We start from the raw sequence: 27837 nt of genomic DNA, 5'->3' as shown, positions 1-27837 counted from the left end.
GGGCGAGCTGACCAATCAGAGCACAGTAGGCTCATAGGGAGGGGGGGGGGCAGGAGCTCCAACAAGGCGTGTAGGACAGAGAGTGAATACACATACTATACAGAGATGCTGTATGAGAAACCAATGTGATTTTGGAACATTGAACAATATACATCTATTCTAGTAGAACTCAACAATGGAATTATGATCAGTAGAAATGGCCATGTCATGGGACCTTTAAGTGATCACATTTATTTTTCAGAAATACTTCAAACTATCAATTTAGAACAAACAATCAATAGGAACATGTTTACAGAGTTTACAATCCAATTCACAATGGTAAATGGCTCATAGACTTCTATGCAATCAGATCTCTTTTGCAATAGAGGAGTCATCCCTTGCTGGATATTATAAATAATGTAAGTTTAAGCACTTGGTAAACTTGCTTATTTTTTTATCTTTTTAATATGATCTACATGTTACCAAGACAATATAAAGTCCATGCGGGTAAACACTATTGTAAAGAATGTAATGAAGAGAAAAGAGGTCAGTTAAAATCTGCAGATGACCATGGTTTGTCCCAAAAATGCTTGTTGGACTTGGAAGAGAGCAAAAGTTCAGTAACAAAACAAGTGCAGCTTCTCTCAGCCTGTGCTACACTACAGTATATAGACAGCATGAGGGTAAAGCCTGACACTCGTCATATTTTAGCATTTCCCTGCTCCTCATTATTCCCGTCAGAAAACTGCCATACCTGTGGTATATTTTTTCACTTCTGGCAGATGGCAGGAATTATAAATCTATTTCACAGATAGCATCAACCAAAACAGAAAATAGGAAAAGTCATTGGACAGCAGAAATCTACTATAATGGATTTCTGTGGAGGAAAGAATCAGCTTAAATGTCAAATTTTCCAACTTCCAGATTTGTGTGAAAACTAAGAGGCATGCTGAATGTATTCCACCGTGCTCCTTAGTGACCCCCTCACCACCTCACGGTCTGAAACAACACCCATTCAGTTTTCCTGGAAATGTCATCTTTGACAAGGAGGGTGATTCAGCTTGAGTGTGGGGCTAAATCTGTACAATGAGTCAGTGCATCATTTCCTTGTGTCTAATTTAGGAGAACAGCAATAAGACCCTCTGTGCCAAATAATAAATAATATATTTCATCTAAAATAACAGGTGTGGAGGCTATGACTCAAACATTTCTCATTCTAGTCGTCCTGTGAAAATCATTAACAAAATTATTAACATTCATGTAACTATTCATTTATGACATCCCATAATCAATCGCAAACTCAAATTATAATGCTACAATTACGACCAGTTACATTAATTAAACGGTTAATGACTTTGTTATTTTATTTTATTTTAGTAATTAGGTGTTTACAAGACATGACAGTAAAGACTTACAAATGTTCACCGAAACAATATACACACAAATGACAAAATAGTTATACAGGTGTTGAGTAGGTGTGTGTGTGTGTGTGTGTGTGTGTGTGTGTGTGTGTGTGTGTGTGTGTGTGTGTGGTGTGGTGTGTGTGTGTGTGTGTGTGTGGTAGTAGTAGTAGTAGTAGTAGTAGTAGTAGTAGTAGTAGTAGTAGTAGTAATAGTAGTAGTAGTAGTAGTAGTAGTAGTAGTAGTAGTAGTAGTAGTACAGTAGTAGTGGTCCCTGTGTGTAGGCAGTCTTGTTATATGTACTGTAAGGAAAGGAAATCCATATATTCGATCCCTCTCACACTTTTCTCATCCCATGTTTCCTCCTCTCCTCCTCCTTCTAATTTTCTTCTTTGTCCTGGGTTTCGGTGGCAACTGGTAAAAGGGCCTTTTGGCACATCACATCATGACCCAGTGGACCATACTGTAAGTTCACTCCCAACACAAGTCAGACGGAGTGAAACGAGGCTTGAAGCATTTCCAATCTACTCTACGAGTCCTTATAGCTCTATTGAATATGGATTCAATAGAGCTATGTGTGTGTGTGTGTGTGTGTGTGTGTATGTGTGTGTGTGTGTGTGTGTGTGTGTGTGTGTGTGTGTGTGTGTGTGTGTGTGTGTGTGTGTGGCTACGGGGTTTTGTTTCTCTATTTATGGGTAGAAGAAAGAGTGAGCAAGATAAAAAATAATCACGTCAATAATAAAACAAATAATAATATAAACATATTCCAAATAAATACATTGGTAAAAAAAAAGCAAGAATACTAATGATAATCTTAATATTTAAGATAACCAAACGGCTGTTTTTTTTGTTTTTAATCATTATGAGTTATTTCAGAACTTGATTTAAAATGCAGACGGACTGTAGTAAGCTGTTTGTCGGTGCAGCAGGCGTTCAGCACCATGGACAGCGCCGCGCATCATTTCGCGCTCATTGGACCGGCACCGGGAGAGAGAGAGAACAGCTCCTGGAAGTTTTAAGTTGGACTTTCTCTCTCTCCCTCGAGAGACAGAGCTGAAACACAGATCTGTCTGAGAGCCTCATGATGATCGTCTGGTTGGTCTGCTGCTCTCTTCCCCACTCCGCCCCCATTTAGCCGCTGGAGAGCGGCCAACCGTGATTTAAATCGGACAGAGAGAGGAGACAGGAGCGTCTTTGCACACAGTGGGTAACCAAAAGGTGTTTTTTCCGAACAATCCCCTGATCTGCACAAAGTTTGACACCTCCAGCGAACTCACTTTTTCTCAATTCTCCCATATTTCTGTTTGGATTTTCTTTCTCTATTTGCCATGTCTTAAAGCAACAAGTGTTGCTCGCGACAGCTTGTCTAGACAATTATTTTTCCCAAACACAGACAAATAAAAAATAAATGCCAACGACACATTAGCTTTCGTTCGGTGGCAGTGTGGCCACCCAGTGTGCCGCCGCCGGGACACCGGACCGCGATGATCGTGTCCAACGTGAGCCTGAGTGGCTGCGCGGGGGCAAACAGCGCGCTGTGTGCCGCGGTCGGGGACGGGCACCAGGGGGGAGGCTCCTACCGGTCCACCCTGAGTCCGACAGGGAACCTGGTGGTGGCTGTGTGCCTGGGCTTCATCGGCACTTTCGGACTGCTCAACAATCTGCTGGTGCTCATTCTCTTCTGCCGCTACAAGATGCTGCGGTCTCCCATCAACCTGCTCCTGATTAACATTTCCATCAGCGACCTGCTGGTTTGCGTGCTGGGGACTCCGTTCAGCTTCGCCGCCAGCACGCAGGGAAGGTGGCTCATAGGGGAAGGAGGATGCATGTGGTACGGCTTCGCAAACTCCCTGTTTGGTGAGTAGAAATGCGTAACGTTGATCGTTTGGGTTGTATTTGTACTGTACGTTGTTATAGGAGACTGATAGTACGCCGTATTTGTGGAACGCTGCGAGAGTAAAATACTTAATTTCTGGGGTCGAAATTAAAGATACAAAAATGATGCCATAGTATATCTTTCCTCGTAACTCTTTGTATTTTTGGTTGTATCAAACTTTCAAGTAAAAGCATGAAATCGGTGTAGCCAATATGAATTGAACTGAGACAATGAGTTGCTTTATACCACGCCAAATTCGAACAAATCGAACCCATTGTTTGGTCGATTTATTTGTTTTTCATTCCTCCGCATACTTGTGAAAATGGTCTCCCTTTTAAGCTTCCTTTTCTTTATTGTGGTTGTAATTATCCTGCAGATTTTAAAGGTCTTCTTTGCAGAAGCTGCAGTTTGTCTCATTGGCTGTTGTGTTTGCGGAAAAGCCGTACGAGGTAACCCAGTAGAGCGGGGTCTCGGATCTCACGCATGGACGCACCTCGCGGTCCCTGGTGATGCCTTGGTTTCTGTCCGGGTGAGGAGATCTTGTGTAATACTGGACATTATCTCCGTTTGGGGCTGCATGAGTGACTGTTGAATCTCTTCCAGCCCTCTTCCAAAGCTGCACATTTCATGGCTTCAGGGCCATTTTGGGAAGCATATGGTGTGCTGAGCTCTCAGTCACTTGTTCAAATGTCCTTAGGAACTCTGGAAACGTGTCACACAGAGCTGTCAGTGCATTTAGGCTGATGTGCTGTATAACGTTATGTACAGAGAGGTATCAAATGGCCGCTAAATGCTTGTTACTGCCTGAGGCAAGGGAAGATCGTTGCTCATCAAGGTCTCTGGGATGTAGGGAAATGCATTTGTTGCAGAAACAAATCACCATTAGGAAATGTGCAATGAGAAAAGGGGCTCTGGTTTAGTGGTGAAATGTTATCAAGTAAATGTACTCAAATATTGTACTCAAGTACAATTTGAAGGTACTTAAAGTTAAAAAAAAAATAGTATTTTCATGTTATGCTAATTAATACTTATACTCCACTACATTTTGGTAGTTACTTAACGGATTCTGATTATTAGCTCATAGAAAATATATAAACTAAAGTAATTTACATTGACATCTAATTATAGGCAGAGGTGGAAGAAGTACTTTATTGAAGTACATTTAGCAATACAGGGGGGATGGTAAACGTACTTGGTTACAAATACAAGTCCTGCATTCAAAATTGTACTTAAGTAAAAGTTCAAAAGTATTGGCATCAAAATATGCTTTAAGTACGAAAAGGAACTGAAGTCATTTAGCAGATTTGAACACCATGTATTCATAATTGTGTTATAATAATCATTCACTGTTGAACTTGGTAAAGGTGGGATTTATTTGGATTACTTTTGATAAAACTGGGTAGTTTAACCTTTAATATACTAATGTATACGTTGATTTATATTGTTTGTAATAATCTAAATCCTCAAAGAGGTTACCTCAATCTGTAAAATAAATGAAGTGGAGTGAAAAGTACAACATTTGCCTACAACATGTAGAGGAGTAAGTATAAAGTTGCATAGTGTGAAAATACATGTATTAAATTCCACCTCTGATTATAGGCTAACATTTCCAACAGCATTACACTTAAAGTAAATACATATACAGTATATAAATATAAATCAACTAAAACTAGAAAAACCTAGAAAACAAAAGCAAAAAGAGACAGTGAAAAAAAACGTCACGCCAACTTAAAGGGGACCTATCATGCAAAATGCACTTTTGTACGTCTTTTATACATGAATATGTGTCCCCGGTGTTCCAGGGAACTCACCAAGTGTCAGAAAACACAACCCTCTCTCTTTTCCTCCATACCAAAATCTCTAAAAAAGGGGCTGCAACGGATCTGATAAAAACTGATCCAGATTTGAACACTGTCCTGACGTCAGGACAGTGGCGCTACGGCTATTGGGCCAACTACACCAATCAGGAGGAGACAGCCACGGCCATTGCCTCGAAAGCGCTGGAGACGCTGTAGTACATATGCCAGGCCTGTAGATGGTGCTGTTCTCACTGAATCTGCCCCTGCACAAACAGAGCTAGAAAATTGTCAAATTGAGCAAAATGAGGCATGGCTAAAATGCATGATCTGTTTGGTATTTAAAAAAAAAAAAAGTATAAATATGCCTTATATAGGTATGGTCCTACACTATATTATTCAAATATAGCATGATAGGTCCACTTTAAGATCAATATTCAAACATACAGATTCAAAATGGTACAAGTTGAAGCGTTTGTTTGAACAGTTAGCAGGAGGCAGGTACTTGCTTTGAAGCAGAACAGGGCAAACAAACTTAGCGGGAGTGTTTACGTGTTCGGTGTAATGACGTAAAACGGCCTGGACAACTTCTGTAGTCCTATTCAGCCACTTGTTAACAACCATCATTTTTCAGACACGTAAACTCTTCAAAAATCACCATCGGGGTCACTGCTGATGTATTTAATGTCGTAGAACAAAACGTGATCTGTCTCTTCAATTTGTGTCAAACACAGACCTTATTTCCAGCTATTTTCCAAAATCCTATGGAGAAATTGCATTGCATTTTGTCGAAGGAACCGGACGTGGTAAAAATGCTGACTTACTTCCGGGTTTTAGGACGCGTCACTGCGGTTCTCTATAAAGAGCACATAGGATCATAATACATCAACTCACAATTTACATATGTGAATAATCTTGTTTTGGGTCTCATGGGATCTGTTAGAAAAATGCATGAAAGATAATGAATATTTCTACTTTTACTAGAGTATATAATCTGAGTACTTCTTCCACCACTGGGTCTACTTTTGCTCAAGAGTGCTGATAGCGATGCAAATTGGGTGCAGTGATGCACTGAGAATAAAACACTTGCTTTCTCACCTGGAACAAGACACAGGGTGGCGGGGAAAAGCTATTTCTAGAGGACATGGGGTGCTATGTAAAGGTTGCAAAAAGGGAGTTTTGTATTCAAGAAACATAAAAACAAAAATCATATTGATTTCCCTTGAGCCCAGAATCCATCAAAGCTTCAGATGCATGATTAGGAATGACATTTGTTTGATGCTACAAATCATTTGCAGGATGCTTTAAAACATAAAAGTGCTCTCCTATCACCGGGTGTCATTGGCCTGATGCTTGATTTGAGGTTATTTAATGAACAGCGCTTTCTTGTCATCAGTCCCTCTAATTGCTTTAAAAGCTTTTTCCAAGGCATCCAAAACAAGCTTTGAAGACCATGGCAGCCTGTCGGATTTTTGAAAAACACTCATTTATCCTCTCTGTGACATTCACACAATGTCAGGACATGTGCACTCATGTGTATTATAAAATATCAGAGTGCATATTTCAAAGAATGTTTGGCAGACCAACATTTGAGACGCACCACTTGTCAGTAATTGCAGAATCGTGTAAGAAAAGAAAAACATATGAGTAGAGAGTTGGTATACACAGGACAAGTTTTGGTTGGCCTTGTTCATTAGCATGCTTGAGTTTAAGTCCTTAGGAGTGGCATGTTTTAATAATCTGTCATGTTTTTCACTTTGTTTCAAGCAATACACACCATGTTAAGTGAATCAATGCCAATGGTATTCATGGTAAGCTTCTTTCTAAGATGAATTCCGAAATGGCTTTGGGAGACAAACATGTTTACTTTGTGAATGGCTTCTAACAGGATGATGAAATATCAAGAGCTTTTTGAAAGGTGTAGACCTCCGCTGCTCTTTAGTACCGTCAATGCAGGATGCCTTGCTTAAAGTAAAGCAGCGCCATGCACACTTCTAAACCACCAAACATGTTGATAAATGTGAAGCAGAAGATGGAGGCTGAATTTGGAGAAATGTGTTGCTTCTGTAACCCTGTGACACATAGGACTGTTTCTGAGCATGGACGGATTGTGAGACAAAACTGTCCAGAACACCCGGACTGAGAGAGACACAACTGTTTTGGTAGTTTTATGTCTCTTTGAGATAATACTGAGTTAGTGGTAGTTTTTCATTTAGAGATGATTGTAAAGCGATTGTTCTGAATATGTTTTTGGTAACTTGTGTGTCTTTGGCTGGTTATTTGGTGTCTATTTGTGTAAGTTCTGCAACTTTTCTCCTAGCTTTTCGCTCTTTGTATGTTTTTCATAATCATATCCTTGTGGTACTATTGTGACTTTTAATGGTAGTTTGGCCTATTTGTGGTAGTACTCTGATAGTTTTGTGTTCCTTTTGGGTAGTTTTGTGTCTCTTTGTGTATGTTCAGCACCTCTTTTGAGTAGTTTTGCATTTCACTGTGGTATATTTTTCTCCTCTTTATAATTGTTTTGCCTTTCTTAGTGCTCGCGTTGCGTCTTTGTGATCGTTTGCATCTCTTTGTGGGAGTTTTTATGTTCTTTGTGTTAGATTTGCATTTGTTTGTGGTAATTGTTTGTCTCTTTGTTGTTGTTTTGCTTATCCTTGTGGTGGTTTTTAGTTTCTTTATATGTAAGTATTGTCAATTTTAGTGGTAGTTTGGAATATTTGTGGTGATTTTGAAGTTTACTATGGTAGTTTTGCACCTTTGTGGGAGATTGGCCTTTGTTTGTATTAGTGTGGCATCTCCCTAGAGGGGGTTTTCATTACTTATTGGTATTTTACTATTTCTATGTGGAAGTTTTGCGTCTTTTTGTGATAATGTTGAATTTTTATGGTAATTTTGCAATTCTTTTTTTCTTTCTTTTTATAAATGCATTGTTTGCGGTAGTTTTGCAACTTTTCATAGTTGTTCTGCATAACCTTGTGGTCATTTTGCATCTCTGAAATAATTGTGTGTCTCTTTGTAGTAGTTTGGCATCTCCTTATAAGGGGTTTTCATTACTTATTTGTAGTTATACATTTCTTTGTGGAATCTTTTTGTTAAAATGTTTCATCTTTTTGGTAATTTTGCACTTATCTTTTCAGTTTTTTATTTATTTTTATGTATGCATTGTTTTTGGTAGTTTTGCATCTTTCCATAGTTGTTCTGAATATTCTTATGGTCATTTTGCATCTCTAAAATAATTGCGTGTCTCCTACAGTGGCATTTTGCAAGCAAAGTGCATGGAGTCACATGACCTGGTGTTAGGACAGTTAGCTCCTCCCTGCAGCAGAGGAAAGAGCTGCAGCCTTCCAGCCCTCACACTCAGTGAGAGACATTTATGCAGCACAAACGTCCCTCCATGGCTTCTTCTCAGCAGGCCACCGTGTTGCTTCCTTTTATCTAGTGCTACTATTTCCACCCAGTACATTCAACATAACTAAATTGAATTTTCTTTTGCTTAAAAGCCTCTTAGATCTGTCAAACTTTTTTAATTGAAAACGGATTCACAAGCGCTACTTCCACTTCCTCTGGGATAAGTTGGCAAGCCAATTTCCTCCACAGGATCACTTCATTTCAGTCGTATCGCAGAGAAATAAAGCGAGTCCTTGATGTTTCTCAGTATCAGGATGTACTCTGATTGTAGCTGCTGTCTCGCTAACCCCTCGTGTTATGTCGAGATTTAGAGAGATGTGTGACGCTGACATCCACAAGGAGCCAATTTATACAAATCCTTCTGACAGGACCTTGGCTTGTTTGAGCTAAAACAGAAAAGAAAGAGAGATGGCTCAAAGACATCATTAGAGCCGTTATTGTTTTAGATAAGTCATTCCTCAATAGGCTCATAAAAACAAAGTAAAAGAAAGAGTATAAGGGAGGGTCTGAAAAGGAGAAGTCAAATGGATTGTTTAGATGAATAACGCCAGGTGCAGCTTTGACAAAGTGACTGTCTGTCTTCACTAAATCTCTATGAAGCTTTTGCCGAGTGATCGATGTTGCTTCAAATAAGGGGGCATCACTGTCAATGACAAAGACATTGTTAGCGTTCTGTTGGAACATTGTATTCCTTCTCCCTCCCGACATCTACTTTTTGCCACTGCTTTGAGCCCATAACGTCTAGGATTGTTCAAAGACTGAACAACTGAAGATACAGCGCTTTGACTTTATGCCAAGAGCAACAAAACTGAAGACAATTTGTGCAGACGTGTGTGTGTGTGTGTGTGTGTGTGTGGTGTGTGTGTGTGTTGTGGTGTGTGTGTGTGTGTGTGTGTGTGTGTGTGTGTGTGTGTGTGTGTGTGTGTGTGTGTGTGTGTGTGTGTGTTGTGTGTGTGTGTGTGTGTGTGTGTGTGCTAAGACAACTCACACCCTGCTCTTTCTTCTCTTTGGCAGTCAGCCTCCTGGCAAGCATTTAGCCGCTTCACCTCTTCTACCTGCCTCTTTGCATTTTCCTCTCCATGTCGCTGAACTTTAATACAGTTGGGGGGCAGGAGAGGGTCTGTATTTGTCACCAGGTCTGCGTGAGCCTGCATACTGTTAGCCGCCTCATCCGGCCTCCAGTGGACTCTGCACACAGCCACTGCACTAACCTTGCCAGGGCTGCAAGATGCATTCTGACGTTAGATTCCCCTCCTGCATGCACGCTCATCCAGGAAGACGCCGGCACAGGAATGGATGTGCATGTAGGGGAGCAAATGAATGTGGGACAAAATTCCTGCTGGGGTCAGTGCGAGGTTCCAGTTGATTTCCAACAGGTCTTGGCTTTTTTAATATGAAACTCTTATCGCAGTGTTCAGTCGTTAAATACAGCTTTTAGACTTGCCAGAAGGAGAAGAAGTACGGTGGCTGAAAGGTGCAAACGCGCTACAACGGCCAAAACAATTCCATAAGGAGAAACGTGCTGCGGTTTAAAATAAAATGCATATATAAAAAAGACAAACACATGCAAATAATAATAATAATAATCTTTATTTGTATGGCACTTTTCATACAATAAGTGCAGTTCAAGGTGATTCATAATAAAGAAACATCTTCACGGACTTGACAAAACAACACATTCAGAAAACACATACCAACTTGACGAAATATGTCGCTTACTTGAAGCGCTACAAATAAAGAAACGCTGCAAAGGTTGACGTTTGGGGATTATAAAGTTGGCCAAAGGTCACTCTTGCTGAAAACTAACCTAAAATGTAAGTTTTAATGGCTTATTTAACCTCTTAAGCACGGCGGTCCCCCCATTGGACCCCTCCCACCGTTTTGTTTTCGAGATAATGTCTCAGGGCTTCTTAACATTTATGAAACTATTAATGTGTAGCACCAGATTAACGGGAAGAATCTCAGCTAACTGAAGATATGAACCATTTTTACCAAAACAAAACACAAGTCTCATAAGAAGGGTCTAAATGACCCCTGAGCGAAAAATTTCTAACGCACTGCGGCACACAATTCAAGATAAAGATACCCTTATTACTTATCGTAGCTGCACATACAATATAGCCTATTAAAGCTGAGACTCCACTGATTATTTAGGTATAGTATCATCACTGAGCGATCCGAACTTGCGACAGGGGAAGCAAACACAGACATCACAACACGTACATTTACGGAGCTTTTACGGCAGATCGTCTCACCGTAGCTGTCAATTAGGTCAAAAGACGTGTTCAATGGCATTAAAACGAAAAGAAAAATGTCTACAACTGTTGATCCATAGGTTGATAATGTACCTGTGCCTTTTAAAAAATTATTTATAATCCATAATTCAATTTTTTATGTAAAAATCGGAGCGGAAATGTTAGCTGCTAATGGTAGCCACCAGAGTGTATGCAGCTTCCGGTTTTGGTAACGCGTCACTCTCACTGCTCATTTGTTAACGTGTTGGTGTGTATATAACTTTCCCTCGATTCCATTGGCTCTAGCGGTTATAAAGAGATTTCATTCATCAAAATCGAGCAAGGGGGGCCAGAGATAGGTCAAATCCACCCAAATGACCCCAGAAGTGGTTTTTTTTGGCTAAATCTCTCTAAAAAGGTCAAATTTCACTTGTTTTGCATCAATCTTGATACAGGGTACTTATTATATGTTGTACTTTGGATTCCTAAAGCTTTTAGTCTACTAACCCATCATCCAAGGGTAGTTTTCACTATAAGTAAAAAATATTTTTTGGACGGACACTATAATTTACAGTTTTTTACTATGTAAAATCTGAATTTTCTTTAAAATAAAAAACATCTATATTGATTCTGACTTTTCTACATCCAACTCACAGGTTTATCATTACTTTGAGAAAAAAGATTATTAATTTAACCCTTTTAGAAGGGAAGATATGGTCATTTGTTCTGGGAATGTCATTTTCGAGCCTGAGATCTGAAAAACAGGCTCAGGGCTTAAGAGGTTAAACATTTTTTCCTGATTCCTTTCAACATTATTGCAGATCTACTGTAAGCTAGCTAACTAGCTAGTCTTGCCTGGTTTCCTTTGTTTTGAGCTTCTTGCAGCCTTTGCCTTTGAAGCGTTTAGTTTATGCAGTGCTTTTAATTAAACACTGCATGTTTCGTGAAGTTGGTGAAGATGCATGTGTTTTGGAACATCTGTGTTTTTATATTTGCATGGTTTTTGACACTGCAGCGCGTTTCTCCTTATGGAAATGTTTTTGTCGGCCACTATAAAGAAGTACTCAGATCTTACACATAAGTTAAGGTAATAATACAGTGTAGAAATACGTCCTAAGTAAACGTCCTGCATTCAAAATATGACTTAAGTAAAGGTGGAAATGCAGCAAAATATACTCAAGTTCCAAATCTAAAGGTATTTGTGATGGAAAGTTCTGAAGCAATGCAGAGAGGACTCAGAGAGACACGGGGAGAGCAGGAACTTTGATAGCAAACACTGACGGTTTTTTGGAGCTTAGGCCGGAGAATTCACAAGAAATGTGCTGTGCCTCGAGTTGACCACAGGTAGAGATGCCAAACCAATTCTGAAGATCTCTACCCCAGACCCATGTATTTAGCTGGTTCTGAGAGAATAATCAACATGCTGCATAACAAGATAAAACAGGCGAAGCACAATACCATCTCTATCAGCTGACGCCAACAGGCAGGAACAGGGAGACAAAACACTGAGAGCACAGCAGCCAATGCTACAGGTGCCTACGCTCACTGAGGGCAGTACAAACTGATAAACTGGGTCAAAGTTATGGGCCTTGGAAAATATTTCCCCAACAGTAATGATTATCCAAAATGGCAATTTTCAGAATAATAGATATTATATCCAGTGTTGGGTGTAACACGTTACAGTAATGTATTACTTTTTGCTGTAACGAAGTAATGTAACGCATTACTAATGAAATGTGGGTAATATACTACCCGTTACAATTCTCAGTAACGCAATTACAACACATTTTAACCCAAAATTAAATGGTGTTTTGTTTTTGGAGAATTTACCAACATCGCGAGACATTCCGACACCAGAGAAATATTGTGCGGGTAGATTAGTAAGCCTGGTGTTTACCCTTCAGGCTCATGAAGATCCCTCCGCTTCGCGTCGGGTTCCCTGATCAGCGTGTCGGGTGTTCTTTTCCCCATAATGACCGGCTCGCTGCACATTATCCCGCTTATTACACGGCCATATACTAAACAAACTACAGAGCTCATTCCGTGTTCCTGTTATTGTTTACTTCCTCTCTGCCTTATTCTGGTGATTTATCTGATGTCCAGTGCTCCCTCTTTTAACCTCTTTTCCTTTCTCTTTCTTGATCCTCCTTAGCAACCTTCATTATAGTCCTTGACAGTGGTCTGTAGCCTAATACTGTATTAACAACGTGTCACATGTTAAGAATTTACAATCATAATCGAGTATTCAACTAAGCCGTGTAATACAAGTTGTTAGTAGCCTTAGGCCTATAGCTGTGCCCTTCACTGGAAGTATAATGAGCTGCACTAAACTACATTTTAGCATTTAAAATACCTAGCCATTCTTTTGCGGTTATTTTGGTAAAGTAACTCAAAAATAATATAAAAGTAGTGTAACTCATTACATTTCAGAGACAGTAATATTGTAATGTAACGTATTACTTAAGAAAGACAGTAATAAGTCATATGTACTGTATTACATTTTGGAAGTAACTTGCCCAACACTGATTATATCACAAATGTTTGATTAGTGATGCTTTAGTGTGTCTATCATTTAAATCGTGTAGCTGGTAAAGGGAGAGCTAACATTAACATATTTTACACTGCCAGGTCTCTAGGTTTTAGTTGATTTAATTAAAACAAATTAAATCAAAAGAGGAGCCAGTAAAGATGTCAAATGTAGTGGAGTAACAAGTAAAATATTTGCTGCAATAATGTGCAGCAAATGTGAAGTACCTACAAAATGTACCTCAGTACAATACTTTTCACTTTTACTTTCCACCACTGCAACAACCCACAGAGCAACTTCATGGCTGGCATTAGGCGGTGTGTGTTTTGTGTGCGTTTCCTTGGAACTACACACAGCATGTGACTGGTTTTGATTAAGTAGGTCAGATATACATGTGCATCACGCAGGCACAAGCAACACCTGGCTCGTGATGTTAATTTGTTGCGACGTAAGAAAATATCTCAGCGAGGGAGCGAGAAAGCCGAACAATGCTGCTCCGCGGTAAAGGTCAGAGAGAGGGAGCCAGATAATGAGCCCATGTAATTAATAGTGTAGAAGCTCCTGCAGCAGGGACAACGATATGTAGTGGGTTGGAGTCAGGCATTAATGTGAATGATGGTCTTTGCACGAGTTGTGCATTACTTACATCCGTCAACTATAATAAGCCAACATTTCTATTCTGACCTGTTAGTGTGAGTGACAGTAGTTCTGTTTCACATAGTACGATCTGGGAAGATGTAGGTCCTATGTAAAAAAAGTTGCACACTCTAATATTTAATTGGACCGCCTTTAGCTTTGTGTACGGCACCCATTCGTCATGGCATCATGTCGATAAGCTGCTGCAATTTCACAACATGTATTTCTGTCCAGTTTCATTAATTGCGCCAAGATATTGTATTGATGATGATGGGAGAGTCGCACCGCTGTGCAAAGTCTTCACCAGCACATCCCACAGATTCTCATGGGGCCGAGGTCTGGAATCTGGGGGGCCAATCCATGTGTGAAAAAGATATCTCATGCTCCCTGAACCCCTCATTAACAAAGTGAGACCGATGAATCCTGGCATTGTCATCTTGGAATATGTCCGTGGCATCAGGGAAGAAAAACTCCATTGATGGAAAGACCTGGTCATTCAGTATATTCAGGTAGTCAGCTGACCTCATTCTCTGGGAACATAATGTTGCTGAACCTAGACATGACCAACTGCAGCAACCCCAGATCATAACACTGCCCCCACAGGCGTGTACGGTAGGCCCTAGGCAAGATGGACTGGATGGATGGATCACTCTAGAACAGGGTAAATCTGGAGTCATTGATTTGGTTTTCATAATGCGTTGGACAGTTCTAAACCCAATTTTAGTAGTTTCAGCAATCTCCTTAGTTGTTTTCTTTGCTTGATGCAGGCCAATCATTTGACCCTTCTGAAACTGATTAACATCCTCTCCATGACCACAGGATATTTCTTCCGTTTAGGAAATGGGAATTTAAACACCACATCAGCTAGGGTTAAATAACTTGTTGCCAGCTGAAACATATTCATCACTGCAGTAATTATCCAATGGAAGGCTCTTACAGATTGGCTTGGTTTAATCCAGTTGGTGACCTCTTTTTTGGAGTGGCGTGTAGCACCTTTTGTTCTGGCAGAAAGGCGGTGGTGGGGCAGAGCATCCCACCAGCATTTCATAAAAAAAAAACGTATCATTGTTTCCATGAGGTTACTATTTACTATTTTAAAACGATATCTTGACAACTTGTCAGCTGTTGACTCGAACTCAAGACGCTATGTGGACACAAACCCTTATAGAGCAAACAAATCTTTATTTAATCCTTTGTATTTGATTAAAACTGCCTACTCCTGGATTTGTAGTAAAAGACAAACTAGATGCTTTCATAAAGACAAATCAAACAGAAAGAATGAGGGAACATCAGATCTGGAATAAGCTCATTTGATTCCCTGTCTTATCAGATCATAAGATGTCTGATTGGTAAATATTAGATCCAGCTGTTCCCCTTAGTACCGGCCAGAAGACGGATGAAGGGTTGTTTTGGATGCGATGAAGTTAAATCCACATTTGTACGCTTGTCTTCACACGACATTGCCCTCGACGAAGCTGCCCTTGTCGCCCACGCTGTACACCGTGTAATGAGAAAAAGAGCCATTCGCATCAAGGGACATGTGATGTAGTATAGTAGTATTCGTTTATTTGTCCCCGAGGGGAAAATGGGTTGCAGCACATCACAAAGGCATTTCAAAAGATAAGACAATACGTCACTGACAACAACATAGACACAGATTAAAACGAACAGACATAAGGAAAACAGATTTCGGCAGACATGACAAGGGGCCTAGGCCCTCATTTGCGAAATAGGGGGGACAGGGCCAGAGCAGCTGGGTAAACAGTGCGTCCTAGCCATCATGGATTTAGGAGTTTGATGGCTTGTGGGACGTAAGACAGCCTAGATCTGTTCTTTTTTAACAGAAGGGCATGATATCTCCGCCCGGATGGCAACAGTTCAAAGTAAGAGGCAAGTGGGTGCCTCAGGTCACTCACAATATTGTGTGCCAATTTTAAAACTCTGTCCTTGTATAAGCATTCTATATTAGCAAATGAGATTCCTGTCAATTTACTGGACAATGTTATGGCCCTCCTGACTGACTTTTTCTGTGCCTCAGTGGCGTTGCCGAACCAGCATATAATGCCGAAGGTGAGCACACTTTCAATAAAAGCATGATAAAACATCTTAACCATTCTGTTGCCGACATTAAAAGACTATCATTTACGTAAAAAAAACATTCTTTGTTGAGGCTTGGTATTTATTTTCTCAGATTAAACTTCCCATCTGAGCTTGTGGTCAAGCACGACACCAAGATACTTGTACTCAGTGACACATTGTATAGGCTCGCTATTTAAAAGAGTAGGGTTGGGCGATTGTGCTATTCTAAAATCAATTTCCATCTCCTTTGTTTTTGAGGTGTTTAGAAGCAGGTTTGACTTCTCACACCAATTAATAAAGAAGTCAAGGACAGGCCCATGCTCCTCTTCCTCATCAAATAGGAGGCTGACCAGGGCCGTATCATCTGCATACTTAATAAAGTGCCTGTTGGGAAAAGTGCAAATGCAGGAGTTGGTGTATAAAATAAATAAAAGAGAGGATAAGACACATCCCTGGTGGGAGCCTATCCAGGTAGTTATTGTGTCAGAAAGTGCCATGCCTATTTTGACCTGCTGAGTTCTACAGCTGAGCAGTGGCGTTTTTATATGTACAAAAGTGGTGGGGCACAAAAAACTTAGATGTCTATATATAAGCTTCTGCAGTGATGTGCAGTGAGGTTCATGGCTGGTGAGGCACTGGCACTGACTCTTCAGGTTTACAAATATTATAATTTGACCTAAACCAAAATATAATATTATTTTCAAAAGCTTTTTTTGTCTGATGCTTCGATTAATTTTAAACAGACAGTTCAACAAAAGGATACCCAAAAAATGTAATTTTATCATTTAAATATTGAATTGTTCTCTCTTGGTAAGATCCCATTTTCAATAAAATGGCGGTCTTACCTTGACTTGAAGATGAAGTCCATTTGCCTATCCTTCTGGACAAACATTTCTATTACTTTTTTGTAAAAGTCCTCCTTATCTTCTTGTAGTTTCAAAAGTCTATCATAAATCTAATCCATAGATTTATGATAAAAAAATTATAAAAGTAGGGTAGACATGTGGATGTTATCCGGCTGATCAAAACGTGCATTTATCTAACAGGTAAGTTTCCCACAGATCTTATTTCGAGCTATTTTCTAAAATCCTCTGGAGAAATCTCATTGCTTTTTTGTGCTTACTTCCTGGTTTTAGGACGCGCCACTGCAGCTCTCTCGTCTCCTCTTCACACAGCACACTTTTCGCGGCACACGTACTTACAGCCAATCAGCTCTGAATGATTTGAGATGACGTATGGTGGGGATGGTAGCTCCGTGCCCCTCTGGTCATTATTTTTTTGCCACACACATTACATTACAAAATACTCTGAGCATGCGCAGTGTAGTTTTTACAGTCATCGTTCACTTCACAGCGAGAGGAAGGGGCATGATCAGGTTTTGTCCCACATGGCTCTAAACAGCTCAATAGGCACACACTGTGACTGTAGACACACTAATTAGAAGAACACAGACTAAAACAGCAATGTACAGACAAATCAGATGATTAAACATGATCTTAAAATATATTTTATATATTTTTTTTTTTTTTTTTTTGCATTTTTGTAATCATTATTTGTAATACTTTCTGCTGACACTAGGTGGGGCTGTGCCCCACCTGCCCCTAATGACCAGTCGCCACTGCAGCTGAGGAAGTCAACAATCCAGGAGATCAGACCAGGTTCAAGTGAGAATTCTTCAGTTAAAATATTTGCTAAAATACTTGGCTTGATGGTGTTAAAAGCCGATGAGAAGTCGGCAAATAGAATCTTTACATGGGCTTTTGGCTTCTCGAGGTGGGTGTGCAGAAGATGCAAGAGGGTTGCGATAGCATCTTCCACCCCTCTAGAGGCCTGATAAGCAAATTACACGGGATCTAAGAGGTGCTGCGTTTGTGAGATTAAATACCTATACCTACCTAACTAAACGCTCAAAACATTTCATTACCAGTGAAGTGAGTGCTATAGGCCGAAAGTCATTGGGCTCACTGGGCCTGGGGATTTTAGGCACTGGAATAATTGTGAATGTTTTCCAAAGAGAAGGGACTTTTTGCAGATGAAGGGAGGACCTAAACATTTCTGTAAATACAGGTGCAAGTTGTTCTGCACAGTGTTTTAAAACAGCTCCTTCAATATTATCGGGGCCAGGGCTTTTTCGTGTATTACACTTCCTGAAGAGATGGATGACTTCTGACTCCTCAATAGTCATATTAGAGGGGGGGGGGAGGATGGAGGGGAATGACAGTGTCAGCCTCTATGCTGTTGCTACTCTCAAACCGGCAGAAGAAGGTGTTCAAATGATTTGCCGTCTCCCTTCCCTCACCACTGATCAAGACAGTTTCCCCTGCCCTTATGTGGAGCATTCAACAAGTTACGTTTGTTATCAACGTCTCTTAAATACGGTTATTTTCTACATATCTTTGCCATTTATTGTCTTGCTTATAATAATGATAATAGTAATTTAACAAATATCATTTTAGAGCACACATTTGAAATCGACAATCGGGCTCGATATATGGTTAAATTAAAATCAGTAGACGAGGCTGTTACTCTCATGAGCGAGGCAGAAAATAATAGTTTTATCATGCCAAAAAGCTGCTGTGTCGTTTATTGCTCCTCAAACATTAAAACAAATCCAGAGTTACGTGTTTCTGTACTTCCTGAAGAAAGGACAGTAAAAGAAGAGCTCTGTGGCTTCAGGCTTGATCGCCGTTCAAATGACAGCGTTGGTTTCCCCAAAAGTGGGCGGGGCTGTAAAACCATTCTATTTATTCTAACGTAAATTACATGCCAGTGTTTTATCTTTTTATTTAGCGATTTGTTTGTGCATGTTTAACTGGGAATGTTTTCACAGGAACAATACCGGAAACAGACGTAGGAAAGATCCTCAGCTCGGTGATTGGATTGTTTAGCCGCAATGCACATTGGGATATGGTGTTTATGCAATGTGAAATCCGAAAACATTTAAAAAAATAATAATAATACTTTATTCCGAGTGTGCTTGCTTTTCTCTTTGAAAGTCATCACATAACGGCATTGTAATACACGGTTCGGCTGCATTCAATATTACATATCTGCCGTAGATATTTATTTATAGAGCCCTGATCAGAAGACCTTTTGACAAACTGTAAGAAATGACGCCAAAACTGAATACGTGACGTGGATCATAAATATATCAACAATTAAAAACATCTTCCATTTCTTTTCACACAATACACACAAGTCTCCTTGCAGTATCAACACTAATTTGGCTGAGTTTTATATTTGATCCAATTGGTAGATAGGTTATATTTACACCATAACGGTGCACAGCTGATAGAAAGGGATTTCTTTGTAGTTTTTAAAGATATTATTTACTGAACTACCTTTCCAACTCCTCATGCAGTTGACTGTTACAGGTCTATACAGGTTCATGGTACAATGCATAAGCTTCAAATCGAGAGACTGAAACTGTATTTTCCTTTACCGTTCTGTTTTAATTTCACAATAAAGTTAATAGTCATATTATGTTTGATATTATTATGTTTTATTAACTAGACCACTGTTTTTTTAACCCGCACCGCCTAGTGGTTAAAGCACGTTATTGAATTTTGTTGTTGAATACGTTTTATTTGATGAAAACATTTCAATATTAAGAGTAGCCTACACACAAAATTGGGGGAAAGTAGAAGGTCAATAATAGAAATATAGAATAGAAAATATCAAGAAGATACTGTAGTGATCTCTACAATAAAACAGCTAGTGGAGGACGTCCAAAGATATTAACAGGAGGATGTGCAAAACAGACAAACTAATAAGGCTTTATTTAAACATTAAAGAATACTTTAAGTTAAGGTCTTCTTTTGAATAAGAAAAAAACGTTGGGGTTATCTACAGATAAATATGAAGTCTGACAAAGTACTTAACGTCTAATATATTGCATAGTTTATTTTGGCACTTGACAATCACCTTCCCTGAATTTGACTCAGGTGTAACTAAAGTCTGCTTTAAGGGTTGTTTATATTTCACATCATTAATCAGAATCTGCAAAGTAACTAAAATAAATGTAGTGGAGTAAAAATACCAGGTTAACCTCTGAATTGTAGTGGAGTAGAACAAAGTAGTACATGCTGCTGTAACAAAAACATTTCCCAACTTGGGATCAATAAAGTATATCTTATCTTATCTTATCTTAAGATGATCGATGGCTACTGCCATATTTGCAAAATGTGCCTCTGAACCTTGACAAGTGCATGTTTCAGGCTTATCAATGAACAACAGGAGGGGTCACAGACATAAGACCAGCTGAAGCTCTTCTGACCTTAGGTGTCATGTGGGTATATTAATTCATCCATTTATTAATTATATGTTTTAAATTTGATAACACCACTGTGTTTCGTATCCTCTAAACCTCCAGGGTGTACACAGTTTAATACTGGCAACTTCTAATTGTGGGAAATGCGAAAACGTCTTATAAAGAGACGTGGGGGGGGGGGGGCTGGTGCCGTCCAATTCCAGTTTTGGATAGTCTGCCGTGGTTCCATTCCATTTCATAGAGCTGTTTGACGCTCAGCGTAACCTTGTCGCACTGACACTCCAACATCCAATCACTGGGCTTGATGACTAATCATGGGGTTTGTAAAGCAAGGCGGATGTTGTAGTCCCAAACGATAGCTGGGGATTCTGGGTAGTGTAGTGTCTTCGGAAACTGTAGTGTCTTCGGAAACTGTAGTGTCTAAACTCCGAAAAAACTATTTGTTTCTCTGAATCGAAGGTTAAAAACACAAAAGCATTGTACACAATTTAAACCAATCAATATTGTGTAATTAACAAGGATAAACTGATGTTTTTTAGTGGATGAGTAATACAGATATCACTGTGTAATCATTTGACAGTGAGGGGAATATATCCGGTTTTATTATGAAAACTTCGAGAACGGAAAAACTGTTTTCACCCACGCTAACTTTACATGGAAGCTGCCTCATATACACGTTATCCTGGCGAGACCTCAAATCATCTTCGTAATATCTATCAAACTATAGATCCTACACATCGACTGGACGTGGATTCTAAGAGTAATTGTAATGGCCAAACTATTCCACAATTTAGGATTTTCCAGAGAGGGTTATTTGTGAATAAACGTCCCTCCGGGAGCGTTTGCAATGAACGGGCCGGGAGCATGTTGTTTCTTACACGACCACTAGAGGTGCTCTAGTGGTCGTGTAAGAAACAACATACACTTTAAAACGTGTCTCTGGCTCGTAATAAGGGCATGAACAATCGGCCTATATGGTCGTTTTTGTAGGAGGACAGGCTGGGAGCATTCGTCATGTTTTGAATTCCCTGCCATGCTTCTCTGGGATTACCAGAGGCCAGAGCTGCCTCCAACTTCTCCTTATAGCTATACTTGTCTAACTGTATTTGTCTTTTAATATCTCTCTGTATGTCTCTCCCAGCAGACTCATCCTGGTTTTTATAAGCTTTTTTCTTCAGAATAATCAGCTTCTTTAAACTGTGAGACACCCAGGGCTTGTCATTAGAATATATTTTGAAAGACTTAGTGGGTATCACAGAATCTACACAAAAATCAATATAACTAGACTAACCCGTTCATTAATATCGGGGGTATTGAATGTTTCCCACTGTGTGCAGTCAAAGCATCCCTGCAGAGCCATAATGCTGTCCTTATTCCACATTTTGACAGTCTTAACTTGAGGTTTCTCCCTCTCAAGTAGCCTCCGATAGACAGGGCGTAGGTGGACTACACTGTGGTCAGATGTCCCAAGTGGTGGAAGCAGGGATGCAGTGTAAGCGCCCTTAACAGTTCCAAAGCACATATCCAGAGTCTTCTCCTTCCTAGTGTGGCAGTCAACGTACTGGTAGTACTGTAGGTACGCAGGGATTTTTTAACGGGACAGTTATTAAAATCTCCTAGAAAGAATTTCGGCGCATCAGGAGAAAGTGATTCAAGTCTCTGAGAGAGATTAAAAATGATTTTGGTGGCTTTGTTAAAATGTGCTTTGGGGTGTATGTACACCACAGTGAAGAATAATTGAGGAAACTCCCTGGGAAGATAGAATGGTCGTAGAGAGACACACAGCAGTTCTATGTCCGGAGTGCACAATTGCTCTCTTATCACCACTGCCCGACGCCACTCGTCCCTGATGAGAAGACAGACTCCGCCCCCGAGTACCTTCTCGGTGATGATCGGGTCTCGGTCGGTTCTAAACGCCGAGAACCCGGAAGGCTCCACTACACTGGACTCGATGTTGTTATCCAGCCATGTCTCAGTGATCGCTAAGACACATGCATCCCGATGTTCATGCAGGTAGCGGGTGTTGGCTGACAGCTCGTCCGTCTTTGCTCTCAGGGGCTGCGCATTAATGAGTAGAGCGGTAGGCAGAGGGAGTTTATTTCCTAACCTTGTCAGCCGGTGACGGGTGGCGCCTTTGCATCCGCGTTTTCGCTTTGTGCGATAGGTAGAAGGGACCTTTTTAAAACAGTTCGGTAGCGATCCAACACTGGTTAAGAACTCCTGTGACAGATCCGGGGATGTGTTGCGCAGCAGCAGCAACGTTTCTCTGCTGTAATGTATTTCTCGGGCTGTGCCACCAGCAGCATAGTCGTGGTTATATCCATGGGAGAAATAGCTGTTTAAAATCACTATAAACAGGCTGATCATGCTCCACAGAGCGAGATCCATGATTTCTTCGATTCGGGGAGGTGCTGAGATACAAGACAGTCACAAGCACTCAAACAGAACAAACTAAAACAAGCAAAATGCCAGCGTGAAACACCACAGGGCAGCCACTGAGCAGTGCCCCGGAAGTATGTTACAGAAGAGTGTGGGAGAAGAAAAGTGACGTGTTAATCAAATTTCCATATCAAAAGTTATACATCATATTGCTGTCAATTGTTGAAGTGACATGATGATTGCTATGGTATTACATTTGGATGCCTCTCCTTGGAGCAGAGCTGCTAATTAACTTTAGCAGTTTTGAGACAGTGTGATTTGATTTGCCTCTGATTATGTTATCAGTCTGTCATCTCAAATATGTGCTACACCACATGCTCGCAGAACTTACTTGAATCAATTTAATTCGTCTTAGCCCTCTTTAGGGTTGCAAAATTCCGGGAATTTTCAAAGATGGAAACTTTACATGGGAATTAACGGGAAGTAACGGGAATAAACATGAATTTAAGGGAATAAACTGGGAATTTTCAAAATTGAAGGTTGGCTCTTCATAGGGAACATATAAATATAAATATAGTTGGGGAAAGTATATTTTAGCATAATCTTGACTAAAACAAACAGATGCCATTCAAGTACACTTGAATATCCATGCCATAGCACACTGCTTACTGCATGGCTATTGAGACCACACAAAGGTTTGCTACAGGCTCACACATGTGAGAGTGGAAAAACTGGTTGGCATTCGGGCAAACCTGAGGCTCTTTGAGCCGGACACAGAGCCATCCTCAACAAGGCTGGACAGTGACACTGAAGAGGAAGACTCAGAGTTGGATGTTGATGAGGCCCAGGAAGAGCCCATTGACTGAAAGGGTTTAGCAATAATGCAGAGGATTGCTTGAAGGAAGATTTGCATGTTTAATGGGACTTTTTGGAGGGAGAAGGGCTCTTTTCATTTAACATTTTGAATGGGACTTTGTGGGGATTTTTGGATGGGGGGTGCATTTTTGTTCATTTTTTAATGAGTGGGGTTGGGGGGGATGAGTAATATTTAACTCAACATTCCTGTTTTCGTTCTTCAATGAAACAAATAATTGTTCAATAAAATAATTAAAACTTGTTCTGTTCTACAATTTTTTTTTTAAAGAAATCTGTTGAAATGTCATGTTTTTTGTTTAATTTTGCATCGAATATTTCCAAAATTCCCCAGCTTAACTTCCCATGAAAACTTTCCGGAAATTTACCGGATATATTTGTCATATTCAAATTGAAGTTTTCAATGTAAAAACATGTACATGTATACATTATGTTTATACCAACGTATTGAGGTATTTAGATTTGAAAATGTAGGTAATTAAAGGGATCAAATTGATTCTCATGACATGTATCAGTGGATTAGGTTGGCCACCAAAGATTCAAGTTTTCTAAACTGACATTTGCCATTGCCCCCAAAAATAACAGATATGTTCGAAATGTCATCTGAGACTTCATGTCAGCAGAAAGACATCCTTTGTATATATTATATATATATATATATATATATATATATATATATATATATATATAACTTCGAGAAAACTTTAACCCTAAACTTCATGTGACTATGACAAGAAAATAAGTTTCATATAACTATGCCTACGTTTGGGAGAAAAAAATGCAGGAAAACTGTTGATGTTGAAACATAAGATTATTCCGAGCACATGTTGGCTTTTGCCAGCATTGAGTTTTCCCATAACCAACTTCTTGCAGAGGAAGATTATGTGATATGGTCAAAGCTTCAGAGCGAGAGATAAAGTACCTTGAGTGCAGACTATTCTGTCGACTTACAAAGTTGTTTTTCCATTGTGAGGAAAGTCTTATATATCTTAATATGCAACGTTTGCTTGAATGTTTGCATGAAGCAGCTGTAGAACTGTGGACTCCTGCACCTTAATATACTTTACAACTATAACGCATTGTTGACTGGTTCTATATTGGAGGTGTCTGTTTGTACTGAGGATTCTAGCTAATCAGAATAAAGATGTATGTGGCCCCATATCTGATTATATTCATTAACTAAGAAGAACTAGTAAAAGATCAGAATGAAATTCTGTCTTCCACACACTGGAGTAAACAAACAGATTGTGGTTCAAGGTAACACGTGTTGTTATGAACACTAGAACAAAGATTTAGGCCTGAAACAAGATCAAACAGCCCACCTGTTGTGAGAGGCCAGTTCGTCTGTACTGATTTGAAAGCTAAAGTCAATCAATCAATCAATCAATCAATCAATCAATCAATCAATCAATCAATCAATCAATGTTTATTTATATAGCCCAATATCACAAATGTTACATTTGTCTCAGTGGACTTCACAGTTTGTACAGAATATCAGTATGACAATACGACACCCTCTGTCCTTAGACCCTCACATCGTACAAGGAAAAACTTCCGGAGAAAACCCACAGTTTAAAGGGGAAAAATGGGAGAAACCTCAGGGAGAGCAACAGAGGAGGGATCCCTCTCCCAGGACGGACAGACGTGCAATAGATGCCGTGTGTAAATCGAAGAGATAATACATTTTACAGCGTAGGTAGACCAAATGTTTGGAAATGCATGTGTCTATAATAAGAAGATGAATCCACGAGGATGTCAACAATCCTGTGGGAGCCATCAAGGAAGTAATATGATGAGAGTCAGGCAGGACCACAGTGACAGGTTCAGCCACGACTCGAAGTCCAGGACTCAAATCCAGAACTCAGGATAGAGGATCCAGGACACAGGACCGCAGCAACAGGATCAGCCACGACTCAGGATCCCGGCGTAGATAGACACCAAAAATAAATGTGGGGGAAGCTGGGTTATTCGGAACATGAGAGTACACAGGTACAGACCAAGCGGCAAACTCTGGGGAAGAGCCGGGACGCCAATGCGGAAGTGCCACAAACTGCAGTTCATATATTGGCCGATAGGCGCTGACTGCAGAAAGGAGCAATTTCCATAGACCCCCATGTTAAAATGCCCAATTTCACAGCCTAAAAAAACATGTTTCTACCTATGGATCCAATAAATATTATTATGAATATAGTTAGATTCCACCTTCATGATTATGGATCTGTGAGTGAATTGTTTTCTAACACGACCCTTTTATTTATATTAGGTCTTAAAGTTTTTGCATAAATTAGGGCGTGGTCACATTGAGTGACAGCTCTGTCAGGTGACTGCTGCTGTTAGCTTTTTGTCTCTCTGCTAGCTGCTCCGTCCGTGAAGCTACAGGGACTCTGCCTGCTCAGTTCATCCAGGGAACACAACTTGATCCCGGCCGTGTTTGTTTGTTCTTCATGCTTATATATCGGACTATTGTGACTCGCTCTGCGGTTAAAACAGACGGTGCATGAATGCCGTTTTGCGGTAAGTGAAATTCGAGTACTTTATTTATGTGTTTATGATTTTAATCAGCTACGTAATGAATGTTAAGGCTTGGGTTAGCATGTAAGCGAGTGGTAGCTACATCGGTGCTAACGATGCTAATCGTATCCTCCAAGTTAACTTAAAACCATAGACTGTATATATAAAGGTTAAAATGAAATAGACAAGTGTTAAGCGTTAAGTGAGATAGTACTGTAGAACAAAAGGCTTCTGTTTGAGGTTGATAAAATAAGGTCATCCTTGTAACTTAGAGAGATATTTTATTATGTAGGTAGGAACTGTATGCATCGCTAAGGTTAATTTAAATTGGCTATGCTCAAGTATGTAGACAAGCTAACGTCGAAGTAGTGTATGTGAAATCAACCTCACAATAAGATGTGTGTATATTACAATTATTAATGTCATATTTCAAGATGATTACTTACAATATGGTTGGTTGAGCTGGAGTTCATTATTGAGCTTACACGTTAACGTCACAGTCATCTGAAGAACAAACCCAAACCTTGTTGTTTTTATTAATTACCAAATTGGTATCAAATAAACAGTAACACAACAGCATTGGTAACACAACTTCCAAAGTTACAGTAAAATAAAAAGAACCCTGACTCGGACAATACACAATCCAACATGTTCAACAGAAGAGAATAAGTTATATTGTTTGTACACATGGTTCTTTACATATATATCTGTTTGTTTAAAGTTTCCAGGTGATGCAGACAGGATGGACCAGAGAGTGAGAGACAGAACTGGACAGGTGACAGCAGTGAACTTCAGCACAGGTACAAATACTCTTTTTTCATACTGTACAAAGAATCAAGAAAGATATTGGTTTAAATAAATGAAGTATTGACTTTAATACACTGATATACATTCCATTAAACAATACTAAATACTAGATCACCTATACATCAGTGAAGTTGAGGGTTTTTTCCATGCAAAGGGTTACATTTAGATGTTAACAAGCAATATGACTGTCAGCTTTCTAATTGAAGGTATTGAAGACAAAGCTATTAGTGACAACTGCTATTTATCTCTCAATATTGTCTGTAAAAAACGTGGTAAAAGTTATGATTTCAGTGAGAGAACAGAGCAAGCTTCTACAGTTGCACTAAGTTTTGATAACAGTTAAATATTATTTTGATAATAAAATATATTTCAATGTTGATGAATGTCATACTGTTCATTCATAATCTGATTGTCTTTGTAGCTCACTGTTGAAATAAAATAAAACATTACAATTACAAAATAATTATATCTACAGCCCCTAAACACACAAACACACCTCTTTCATAAATAACACACTTGTTCTGCAATAATATGTTTTATGTTTCCTGTAATTTTTGTTAGGAAAGGACATGCCTGAAAGACACGATTCAGCATCTCCTCTTTCTCTGAGGGTCAAGAAGAACATCCAAGAGGAAAATTAAAAGCTGATGTTATGAGATTTTAAGACCAGTACAGGACATTCACTAAGAAACTACTTTTATTGTGAAGTCAGCTGATCGAATGCACCTATTTCCACATCTACACTCCATCAGCTGATTAATTCTATTTGCCTCACTTTATGAGCTTCACAACATGTACCTTGTACCGCAGAGTTTGCAACGCAAATAAATGGGGCCAATCTTCAGTCGGATGTGAATGTGTAATCTAACATTTTCAGTAAGAATAATGGACAAAAAGGAGTGCAAATACAAATTCAATTTATTGAAATCTGTACCAAAAGTTAATCAAACATGTTTTAAATAAAAAAGCACATATGGACAGAAGGTGTAAACCTATTAAATGTATAAGTAAACACATTTAGTCAAATAAAGTGACAGACTAGGCCTGTGCAGGTGGTAT

The 27837-nt window shown here is 39.6% G+C and overlaps 1 protein-coding gene across 1 annotated transcript in view; it reads left to right on the top strand.

The window, feature by feature from the left end:
- Positions 1–2863: 2863 nt before the first annotated feature.
- LOC117488864 (vertebrate ancient opsin-like) overlaps positions 2864–27837 on the top strand; it is a 92664-nt gene continuing 67690 nt past the window's right edge. The window contains exon 1 of the mRNA XM_034138012.1: positions 2864–3236. Within this exon, the coding sequence (XP_033993903.1) occupies positions 2864–3236 (373 nt within the window). The remainder of the gene's footprint in view (positions 3237–27837) is intronic.

Source organism: Trematomus bernacchii, unplaced genomic scaffold, assembly GCF_902827165.1.
Source record: "Trematomus bernacchii unplaced genomic scaffold, fTreBer1.1, whole genome shotgun sequence".
Lineage (NCBI taxonomy): Eukaryota > Metazoa > Chordata > Actinopteri > Perciformes > Nototheniidae > Trematomus > Trematomus bernacchii.
This window is presented reverse-complemented; position numbering and strand designations above follow the sequence as displayed.